This window comes from Micromys minutus (genome assembly GCF_963924665.1).
Source record: "Micromys minutus genome assembly, chromosome: X".
Taxonomy (NCBI): Eukaryota; Metazoa; Chordata; class Mammalia; order Rodentia; family Muridae; genus Micromys; species Micromys minutus.
Genome location: NC_137970.1, coordinates 103,321,602 through 103,333,776, shown reverse-complemented (window position 1 = coordinate 103,333,776; position 12,175 = coordinate 103,321,602). Strand labels below are relative to the sequence as shown.

The window sequence follows — 12,175 nt, the reverse complement described above, 5'->3', positions numbered from 1 at the left end:
TACGTTTGGACAAATGAGGAGAAAACTTAAAAGAATAAAAGACAAAAAAGGAGTCATGTCAAATAGCTGTACATTATTTGGATTATGATTTGTGGGCTGGAGATACAGCTCAGCTGGTAGAGTTCATCAGTAACATGAGCAAAACCCTGAGTTAGATCAACACCCATAAACTGGGTGTGGACGCATATGCCTGTAATCCCAGCACGTGGGAGAGAGATGCAGAAAAGCCAGAAGTTGAACTTCATCTCTGGCTATGTAGACAGCCTAAGGCTAGCCTGGGCTATAGAAGAGCCTGGGTTATATGAGATCTGTCTAAAAACAAAGTCACTCACATACACACAAATCAATAATTTATCTTGAAAGATCAGATAAGCATTTTTTACCTAGACACTATCTTCAAATTCTGGGGGTCCTAAAATTTACATCCCAGATTTAATACATGGGAATGTTATTAAGATGGCTGCCAAATGGGAAAAAATGGAATCTGATACTTAAGGAGTAAAACTCTCCAGGGGAGTGATGGGGTCTAACAGGAAGACTAAAGAGCAGGGAGTTAGGGGTGATGGAGGGAATACACTGAATGTATAATATATGTGTGTGTGGTGGCTCCTCATGTAACACCATACTATCTATGCACAATGACTATATAAAATAAGAATGCCAAAATCACAAAGAAATCAGCTACTTGAATTCTGCAACTGCTTTAAACACTCCATATTAACACTGAACTGGTTTTTCAATCAGACATTCCTAATTTAAATTCAGCCAGGAATATAATAACTAAACTATTCAGACTCTCATTGTAAAAAAAATTAAATCACGGAGGAATAATATTTTTTCAAATAAATATAACACACTTTCCGTTCTTTCTCCACCCATGTACCAAAGCCAGTCATCCCAACTGGATGACAAGGAAAGCAATGGTGAGGTTTCAGGAGAACTTGTAATGGAATACCCAAAAATCTCTCTTTAAAATAAATGGTCATTTTAAAATTCTGGTACCTCATAAAGCACAAACAGTGGACTGTGCAGTATTATTACAGGAAAGGGTGGGAAGCAGAAGGCAGAGGTGAAGTAGAGTTCTGTTTGCGGGAAGGAGGGGAGAGGTGGTACAAGTCAAACATTGCCTATTCTGCCTCACACTGGGAGGGATTCACAGTTCTTTGGCACCTTGTGTATTTCATCTTTCCATGAATGCCATATTTATACCGAATAAAGGGCACTTTCTTGTCAAAATTTACCAGCTTAAAATAGACCTGGTTTCGCCATTTGCTATTAAGAGTAGTCTGGGGATAGCGTATACTCCTGGGATGTCTGTAATTCAACAGATCCCTTTGCCAGGTAACATTAGCTATTTACTTTCAAATCCATCAGCTCCCACCTCAATTTTTTTTTTAATTTAAAGGTTAATAATTAATGTGATTCTAAAGGTGAAAATGAGACATTGTTTTATTGATGGCTGGCAAAGAAATTCTGTGGAATTAGCAAATAACTGAAGGATATATATCATATGACTTAAGACTGAAATTTAGTACATGATCATAAAACATTGGCAGGGCATACTGTCCATTACTTCAGAAACTGGACAATGACAATTTAAGAGAACTCACTATCATTTTGAAGGATTTCTAAATGTGGAATAGATAGCTCAATTCATTGCTATGTATTTAAAGATTAGGTGACAATTCAAAGTAAAACGTCAAATGTCAGCTGAAAGGGACCCGGGGGAAGACTGTGGGGAAGACTGTGGGGAAGACTGTGGGGGGATGGAGATTGGATGGTCAATGGGGTTGGGATTTTTCTGGACCATCATCATACCAAAAATGGACTCAGATCTGTGGTACCTGTGCTTCCTGAGGTAGTCATGAGAAAAGGAGTCAGGAGGAAGTCGGAAACAGCAGGAACATCATGGAGACTATAAAACGGAAGCTTTGTTTGCTTGCTTTGCATACTTTTTATTTTTTCAAATTTTAAATACAACCTTGAGAGAGATTATGCCAAGGTCTTGGACTACATTCCTTGGAATGCTTAACCGAAATTTCTCAGCAGTGTTCTAAGTCTTTGCCCTGGGCAATATATCTGCCTTATATAATCCGCCTGTGCTTGAGAGTAAGGATATGCAAAAAGGGGACAATTACTCCTTTAACAAGCTTGCACTTGTAGCTTTATAGATTTTACCTACATTCTTTTAACTTCCTGCCAGTCCCTAAGGCAGCATGCTATAGTGGACTGGGTTTATAATTAGCATACGGTCCCTAACTTTCCATGCTGTATACACTTTAGCTTAGTTACTCCCATCATATGCCTTTGTGCAACACACTGTAAATGTTTTAGAAAGAAGTAGTAAGTAATAAATTCAATAAAATCACATCTCATATGGTCAAAGTCTACAACAAATCAGATGTATACAGTATTACAGTAACATGCAACCCAATTCATAGTCACATGCTATTCTATCAGTCTGTGCTTCTAGAGCACATATCAAGGTGAAGTTGAATGTGGCATAAGTACACTTACTAATGTATGAAACAGCCTATGTTATCATCACAAGATAACTGTTTTTACCTAGACAGAAATCTTGACCTTCTGCAAAGTTTAACTTTGCCATTCTGTAACTTTGTTACAGATCAACTCTTAAAGTACACCAAAAATGCTAATTTATTTGATATCCCAACTTTTTGTGAATGTTCTCCTTTCTCGGTTTATTTCCATATATTACATATTATCATCTCTTGGTTTTCATTATTTCTCAGTGGCATTCAACTATGTAAAAAAAAATTGATAAGCTGAGACTGATGGTGTACCTCTGTAGTCCCAGCAATTCAGAAACAAAAGCAAAAAGATCCCTATGGGTTTGAGGCCAATATGGTCTACATAGAAAGTTCAAGGCCAGCCAGAACTATATAGTGAAAGTCTCACATATTCTCCCCTAATCTGTACTCCCTCCCCTTCCTGTATCAGGACTCAGGAAAACTGCTTATTCAAATTTCCATATATTAAAACCTGAAAAGAACATAACTTTGTTTGTGTATTAGGTTACTTCTGGGGTACATGAAGCCAAGATATGTCAAAGTATGTGGGTGCTATGGGGGGGAAGGGGAAGGGTGAGGGAGAGAGAGAGAGAGGGAGAAAGAAACGCAAAGGGTAGAGTATCATAACAGCAAAACCATGTGCCATAGAAATATGATCATTTAACTTCAAGAAAAAAATTTCTTTCTATAAGAAAATGCCTCACTGGAGAGGAGAAAAAAATAAAGAGTAAACTCACAATCAAACTAAGTTACTACATAAGCTACCATGAATTCCTAGGAGGTGAGGCTCTTCATTGAGTTTAATTATTTCTGTGGAACGCTCTGGATGCTGAGGCAGGAAAATGATAAGTTCCAGGGCAGCTGGGCCTCAAAAAACTTAAAAATAAATAAAGAATAAACACATATGTCACATAGTATTAAAGATGTAAGAGAGCGTAGAAATAATTTAGTATAAGTTCTTTGTGTTATAGGATCTATGGGACATAAGTCTAGAAGAGTACATGTGTCCGGTTCAAAGTCACAGATTTTGATAAGTAGAGATGGTTGTAGAACTTCAAACAGCTATTTGTGCATTTAACAGTCAATCTGTAGCAAGTTAACTATTATAGTCTATAATGAATTTTAAATATAGTTGCCTGTTAATACTTTTTTCAGTGGAGGGATCAATTTTTTTTTATGCCATCACAATAACTTAGGACAAAGAGTTTTCTCAGAGAGATTTCCCATGTGAACTTGTTTTCATCTTCTTACACACCACCAGATTTTAGCACTGTAAACATCTGTCTAGGAATATAGGCTAGCAGATGGCTCAGTGAGTAAGGGCACTTGCCACCAAGCCCCGTGACCTCAGTTTGAATTCCAGAACCCACATGGTAGGAGGAGAGTGCATAGTTCTATAACTTGTCCTCTGACATTTCTATGGGCCCCATGAACTGTGCGTATCCCTTCTTCACCCTTATAATAGCTAACTAGCTATTTTACAAAGTCAAAAGCACAATGATAGTAAAACGTTTCAGTTATTTTAACAACCAAAAAAAAAAAGACCCAATCATATTTTCAAATGACTTATTGAGAAGAAGAAAAATGTCTACAGAAAGCCATTTATTTCTACAGGCCAACAGGATTAAAACCTTCATGTCAGTCTTGATCACCCCAGGCCACTCTAAGAGATCATTACAGGCTGAATTAAATAGCAAACATTGATTTCTCCGTTCTGTGTGCTAGAGAATCTAGGCAGATGGGTATGTCTGAGAAGACACCTCCTTGTTTACAGATGATCCTTATCACTGAACTCTCGTATAATAATAAAAGTAGAGATAGAGTGTACTCCTGAGATCCTTTGGATAAATACAGTATTGTCATTCTTGAAGGCTCCACTCACATGGATTAATTATATTTCCTAATACCATCATGTTGGGGCGGGGTTAGGGTATTGACTCATAAATTTTCAAAGACTGAAACCTTAGGTTTATGATCACTGCTAGCTACAGTTATCTCGATGTACTTTAAAGATTTTCTTTTTAAAATTATTTTATGTTCACATTTATTTTGTTTGCATATTGGTCTGTGTGCCATTTATGTGCCTGGTGTCTGTGGAATCCAGCAAAAGGTATTGGATGCCCTGGAAATTGAATTATAAACAATTATGAGCTGCTATGTGGGTGCTGGGAATCAAACTTGGGTCCTCTGGAAGAACAGCCAGCGAGTCATCTCTCCAGTTCATATAGGTAATTTTTTAAAATTCAAATATATTTAGTATTAGTGAAAGCATAAAAGTGTCAAACTGACATTGGCACACAATCACTCTGAATTTCCGGACTTTATTTTACTGAGACATTTGTATTTCTTATACAGAGTAAGACTGTCCGCAGTATGACCTAACGTGTAATACAGTTTGTGTACATACACTAGAAGCCCCCTCTATGCGGTGTTAAAAATCGTACCCTAATAAGTTCGCTTGCCCAAAAGCTACTACTTACATAATTACAGAGTTAAATAGCCTTATGTATGTGTGTTGTGTTATATATAATTATTTTAAAGTACTCACAAGATCCAATGCTGAACCGCCACCTAGGTATTCCATTATTATCCACAGTTTTGAACCCTGTAAACAAATAAAATACTTTAATAGTTACATGCCTGGCACATAATAAGATATTAGAAATAGGTAGGTCTTACATAGTAACCAGTGGGCTGGTTATAAAATACACGCTTTATTCTGGCTGTTTGAAACACAGAACATAGGCGACTGCAGAGTGAAGTGTTAAATTCTAAGCCTACACCTTCTTCAAATCTACCTCAACAATAAAGCTAACCACAAACACACAAGTTGTACTTGTCACTACTTAACTACTACTAAGTTTTATAAAATCCAGAAAATGAACAATCATTTAAGTCATTGTCTTGAATAGTATTAAAGGGAACATATAGGCTGGAGAGATGGCTCAGCGGTTAAGAGCACTGACTGCTCTTCCAGAGGTCCTGAGTTCAAGTCCCAGCAACCACATGGTGGCTCAACCATCTGTAATGGGATCTGATACCCTCTTCTGGCCTGTAGGCATACATGTAGACAAAATGCTGTATAATAAATAAATACATACATACACACATACATACATAAATGAAAGAAAGATGGGAAATATAATTACATTAAAATGGATATGGGTGGAAAGTTTTGAAGGCTTTCTGTGTAACTTTAGAGTTGAAAGATACTAGGCATTTTGTATTGATCCACTTGTTTTAGTACATTTAAAAATTTTATCAGTCATGACAGATATTTTTATACACATATGAAATCCAGAAAATAATTACCCCCTCCAAAAAAAGTGTGTAGTTTAATATGAGCACTGCAGATAATATTAACTTGTAAGCTGAATGAGAAAAGAAAGATTATAGGGGAGATATAAAGAAATGAACTATATAAACAAACATGTGTGCACACATGCACTCACATCATCTAGCTCTATTGGATGACTAGGAAAACAGCTCATTAGCAGAGTGCTTGCCTAGATTCCACCAGGCACTGAGTTTGATCTCAAGCCCCAAACACCTTCCCTCAAATAAAACCTTTCTTAAATAAATCACCAACTTCCTCTTATAACCTTTCAGATATAACTTGAATTGCTCCTTTCTCTACGGTATTTTATGAATGGTATTCACTGAAATTTTGTGAGACCACAGAATTGACTAGAGGTGGAAAGGCTGGTTTAACTAGGCTAACAGCAGTCACACTATGAATGACTTGTATTCTGTGAGCCCATTTCCAAGTAAAATATTTAGGTTTTGAAGCCTGCATTTCCTCATTAAAATAACGTCTATGTTCTGGGGAATAGGGGGTGCTTCCAAAGGCAACTTTAACATAAAGGCATTGATAGAAACATAGCACACAGGGCTTCAGAGACACTACTTACAATTTTGTACTTGAACTGTTTCTGTAGGGAGGAATACAGTTACTGCTCTGCTTAAGCTTATGACACAAGAACTATTTTTATCAGTTAAAAGCCTTCCCTGTAGAAGGAAAATTCTCATACCTCCATTGCTAGCCTTCATACTCTAACATGTCTGGATGAGTTTAAAATGTGCAGCATGTCCCTGAAACGGGGACTTACTCTATCAAGGCAGGAAATGGACTCCCCAGAGAAAAAAAATTCTCATGGGACAAGGAAGGGTAAAAGATCATATAAGGCCTGTGTCCATGTGTCTGGGACATGTGTGTGTGCAGATATTGAATGTAGAGACTGAAATGGATATTGGGTGATTTCCTGCACTGCTTTCTATTATATACACAGGGGAAAAGGTTCTTAGGTTTTTTTTTCACTGAACTCTGCGCTTCCCATTTGGTTAGTCTGTTTGGTCAGCTTGCTCCACGGGGTTCAATGTTTCTCTTCCTTGCAGGCTGAGATTACAGATCAGAAGCACTTACCAAGCTTATACTTGGGTCTGGGGGATCCGAACTCTGGCCCTGATGTTGTACATTATGCTGAGCCACCTGCCAAACCCCATGAATACTTTTCTCAATGCTGTTTCTATATTGGATATATAAGAGGGAGCATCCTTTTGATTCCCTCCAGTAATCTTGACATCCATTCTCTTCTGCCATAAGAACTAATAAAGCAAAGCACTGAAGGTTCTATGTCTACATTAGAAAAGAAATAAGTACCCACAGCAGTGGAGGAGGAAGCAGAGCTTTAGGAGCGATTCATGTAACTTGGATTTATGTAGAGATTGGGCACCGAGAACCTGGCAATTGCACATGGGATACATCTTTACATGTTTCCAAGAGGAAGAAAAACTCTTACAATGACTTGTAAATTAAGATTGGTTCATTTGCCACAGACATGCTCCTAATGACTAACTGCTCTCTCTATCATGAGAACTCAGAATGCTTCCTGTGTGCCTGACATTTAAAAACATCCTTGTAAAATATGCTTCTATTTTGCTGTTCTGCATGAACGAAAGCACCTGGTTTTTTCATGTTACAAAACAATGCGTGACATTTTGTTTGTACCAGTTCAAAATGGAAGCTTTCCAACTGTCACCAAAATGGATGCAGAGAAACCTTAAGCTGTGACCTTAGAGAGCAAGATATATGGCTGAGTTTGCTCACGACACAACTAAGTATAGTCTATATCTGAAAATAGGACTTCCTACCATTAAGCTAGCTATTCACTGAAACTTTGAGACAACCAGATTTGAGACTTGACAGATTATTTAGATCCCTCCATTTCTAAAGAGGAACTTCATGGGAGGATGTTCTGGACATCTAGATTCTTGGTAAGCAGGCCTGAGCCAGGACAAGGCCTGGGGAGCATAGCAGAAAAAGAAATACCAAGAAAGCTTATCCTTTTTCCATCCCATGATGTTTGTGGACTCCAATTATTTGCTATTAAATCAGACACGTGGGCCAAGTGGGGAGAAATGCTGCTACAAAGTTAGAATTTGCTCATATAAAAAGTACTTAAGATACCTATTGCACATGAGTACTTACGTATGTATAAACACACACACACACACACACACACACACACACACACACACACACACACACCATGAAGATTATTTGTACTATATACAAGTTGATGTGACTGGGCAGTCTCTTATGCCAATGGCTTATTCTACTGATGACATAGTTAGAATGTAAAACTGTAAAAAGGCAGTCATAAAAGGGTAAATTTTGTATGATTCCATTGTACCTAGAGTGGTCAAGATCATAGAGGTAGGCCCAGAGATAGCAGTTGCCAAGGAACCCAGCAATAGAGAATAATTGTATATTGGTAGAGTTTCAGCTGATAAAGATATGCTGGCAATGATAGTGAGTAATGGTTGAACAACAATGTAAAAATGGCACACTTAACAGAGATGCTGACTATATCAACGACCCTTCAGGCTAGAGGCCATGCTCATGAACCAATACAAACTGGACTCCATGTTTTGTCTTTATTTTTAAGAGAAAGAATATGAAGATGGGCAGGGATAGGGAGGAAGGGAGGAGCTGGGGAAAGCTGGGGGAGGGGCAAGTTAAATATATGAGTTTCTCAAAGAATAAAACCATTGTTAAAAACAAACACAGAAAAGCAGCTAAAATGGTAAGTTTGTGTTATTTTTAATCATGATTTTAAAATGTAGAGTGAATGATTTTAATGGCAGAGGCAGTAGAAATAGCCAAATGAAGAACGGGGCCCATAACCTTAACCCCTCTATACCTTTGTGTTCCAATCAGGAATGCCTTGTCTATAACCCAAGCCCTACAAAGTTATATGTTAAGTAGTTAAAATTCTACTTCTCCAGTGTTAGAGTTACTACATTTAATATACTCAAACATAAGTAGGTAACAGGAGAAAACACTGAAACGCATACCTGGGGCAGGAGAGGGAGGCTGAACTGTGAAGTTTTCAGACTAAAGTGAATGAAAGGAATACCCATAGTAGGACAGTCAATAAATACTTGTCTGCTGAAATATGGGGCTTCCTAGAGATGGATTATGTTAAGCCTAGAGCCATTTTTATTTTTGAGAAAAGAACGTTTTCCAATGGAGAAAGAAATGACCGACAAGCTTTCTCAGAAAACACCACACACAGTTTCAAATAAAACAATATTCCAGAAGCACTGACCATATTTTCTAGACACAATCAAGCATGGCATTTTGGTGAAAAAAAATAACAAAAGGCCATACAACTGTAGGTTTTACTCTGAAATATTTCCCTCATTTGTTCTTTTTTTAAAAAAAAATACTGGTTGTAATATTGAGGGTAGGGCCATACTCCTTTAACATAAAGGCAATTTCAGCAGCAAAACAGGCTTGATTCAAATTCTATTCAGTGCTTGAATGAGCTTCATTTGAAGAATTTCATCAGACTAACAAAATATTTGAAGAAGATGAAAGATTCTTCAATTAGTATGAAGTCAGAAGGAGAGAGCTTGCAGACTGTAGAACTCTTCATAAAGACGAAGTTTGTCAAGACAAGATGCAGTGAACGAAGAGGAAAGGAAACCACTGTGGTCACACTGATGTGTTTGTCTGGTTTTTTACTCTTGTTTCTAAAGATGGACTTCTACAGTGAGCTCAGTCAAAATGAATACCTAGTAAATGTTTGCATGTCTGAAGGAGATCACTACAACTGCACACAGTTTTAGAGAACATATAATTTTCTCTCAAATGCAGTAACTTACTCCAGCTTACAGTGAAGCGTTGGTTATGTATGATATCCTGTGTAAATCCCATATCCCATTTTGCACAATTAAGTTGACTCACAAACTCCACTACCATCTGAAAGGCACGGACAGGCCCCCAGTACATAGCTAAGTCAGTTGACAAAGCTATTCCCTCATGGTACTTACAGGATGTGGTCTTAAGTTATGCTGACTGCATTAAACAGAACCCTTTTATATTTGATGTGGCTTTAGTTTACAATAAAAGTATATGCCTACGAAATCACAGTATGACAATATAAACGGGAAATAATGAGTTGGTTAATTTCAGTGAAGTACTTAGCCCACCAGGGTGGTTCACAACGGTAATCAAAAAGCTGCACAGGGTAAGAGAAGAATTGCAGGTTCAAGGCCATCATGGACTATATATGTTAAGGAACAGGATTTAACTTAGTGGTAAGTGCAATCTGGGTCTCTCTCTCTCTCTCTCTCTCTCTCTCTCTCTCTCTCTCTCTCTCTCTCTCTCTCTCTCTCACACACACACACACACACACACACACACATATGCAGGGCAGGCACATACGCATGACTCAAAAAAGTAATTTAAAATCAGAATAGAGTTCTATATTTTGTATGAATATCCATTTACCTATAACAGCATTTATACAGTTTTATTATGAAGAAAAGAGTTCTTCAAATATTCTTTACAGGACTTCCATAAATAATCCGTAAAGGTGATAAAAAAAATGTTTTTCAGTTTTAGCCTTTAGCACTAGTTTTCTATCAGGGGCTGCTCTGAATACATTTTACCATCAGTATTTGTGGGGAAAAAAAATCTAGCATTAGTTTGCAATTATGAAGAGATGAAGTCATTACTAAATGACTAGTATGTGGCTACTCCTAGGCTAGGATGAAGGGAGTATTTTTTAGGAGTATTTTTAAAATATAATCTTTTACAAACAAAAACTCATGCAGCTACAGCACTTTTGTCTATGAGAACTATGAATAAAGACTTTAAGTAACAACTAAAATTTTTGCCACCATAATCCTGCTGATTTAAAAAATAAAATCTATAAAAACTGATTTTCAACAGGGTTTAATATTTTAAGCCTGTCACCAAAATTAGCTTATCTGATCTAAGTGCCTAAAAATAGCAAGGGTTCAGGTTTGCTCTAGAGTGAGTCTAGAATTACCAGGATTCAATCCAGAAAGAGAAAACCAGAAAGAGCAATAACACATATGACCCGAACATTCCCAGGGCTGCCTACAACCAGGCCCGTTGTGAGAACTGGGGGAGAACCTAAAGGTCCTGGGATTGAGAGATAACCCCAAAGAGTCCCATAAAAGAATGGGACTCGCTAAGTTAGGTATCGTAGGAGTGAATTAGAAAACAAACATGCAGAATTATCCATATGCAGTAAAATATAACAGCCAGCACTTAGGGGTAAATGCTGAAATTAGATAAAATCTTCCTTCCCTATCACCTCCCATGTGAGGTCATTTCTTCATGTTATTCTTGATGAGATGGGAGACAAGCAACCACTTGCTGACTTGTGCTTCTTATTAATACTTGTCATTACTATGTTGATTGATTTCGTTTTTTACTGTCCTGTGAAAGGAACCCAATTGGACAAACGTGCTAGGCAAGCTGCCTGGCAATGAGGTACACTCGTGCCCATTTCATCTGCCCTTTGATATAGACTTTTACCATAAAATCTATACTTTTATGTAATACCGGATCCGGTGCTCTGGAGTTACAGGAAGGAGTATGCTGTTCATGTTATATCTCCAGTACCTGGTGCATTGTGCCACACAGTGTCTAGCTGTTGCATGACTCATTCTAAAGTGAATTTAGTCTCTGTTTAATCCAAGGTCTATAATAATAGAATATAACAGGCTTTGGAAGAAAAGAGCAAGAGAAAACATATCCACAAACAAAACCAGCTCACTAGCCTTAATTGTAGCAATACAGGAGGCACAAAGGCAGGAGGGTCACTCCACAGAAAGGGCCACTGATGAACCTGGTAGACATGTGCAGCTGAGAGATAGCTAGGAACTAAGGAGAAAGGTGAAGGCTATCAATGTTGTCAAGCAGTAGGGACCAGTGCAATCCCAAATGATGGACATCATTACTGATGAAGGGATCAACAGCCAGTCTTCCTGGGGATTCTCCAAGGAGGGCAGGCACAGCAACACAACCCTTGCTCATGAAGCAGATACCGATGAGGGACTAGGAAAACATGTCTTCATTCTCCAAAAGCATGCCAGTTCCTCCTCCTTAGGTTAATGGCTGTCCTATGAGGCTCTATAGCTACACTGCATCCACCCACATGTCACCACCAAGTGAGGTCACTGCCTTGGACTGCTAGATCACACTTGGGTGGAACTAAAGATTCTCTGTATGTGTCTGTGCTGCACACACGCACTAGCTTGGTGGTCACTGGGGAAAGCAAGCATTCTGTAGCCTAGAAGTCTTGATGGCTTCTACACTGTAA

General features: G+C 38.0%; 1 protein-coding gene across 1 annotated transcript in view; it reads right to left on the bottom strand.

The window, feature by feature from the left end:
- The window catches only part of STK26 (serine/threonine kinase 26), a 48,269-nt gene that overhangs the window by 6,659 nt on the left and 29,435 nt on the right, over positions 1-12,175 (bottom strand). The window contains exon 4 of the mRNA XM_080909685.1: positions 5,080-5,136. Within this exon, the coding sequence (XP_080765811.1) occupies positions 5,080-5,136 (57 nt within the window). The remainder of the gene's footprint in view (positions 1-5,079; positions 5,137-12,175) is intronic.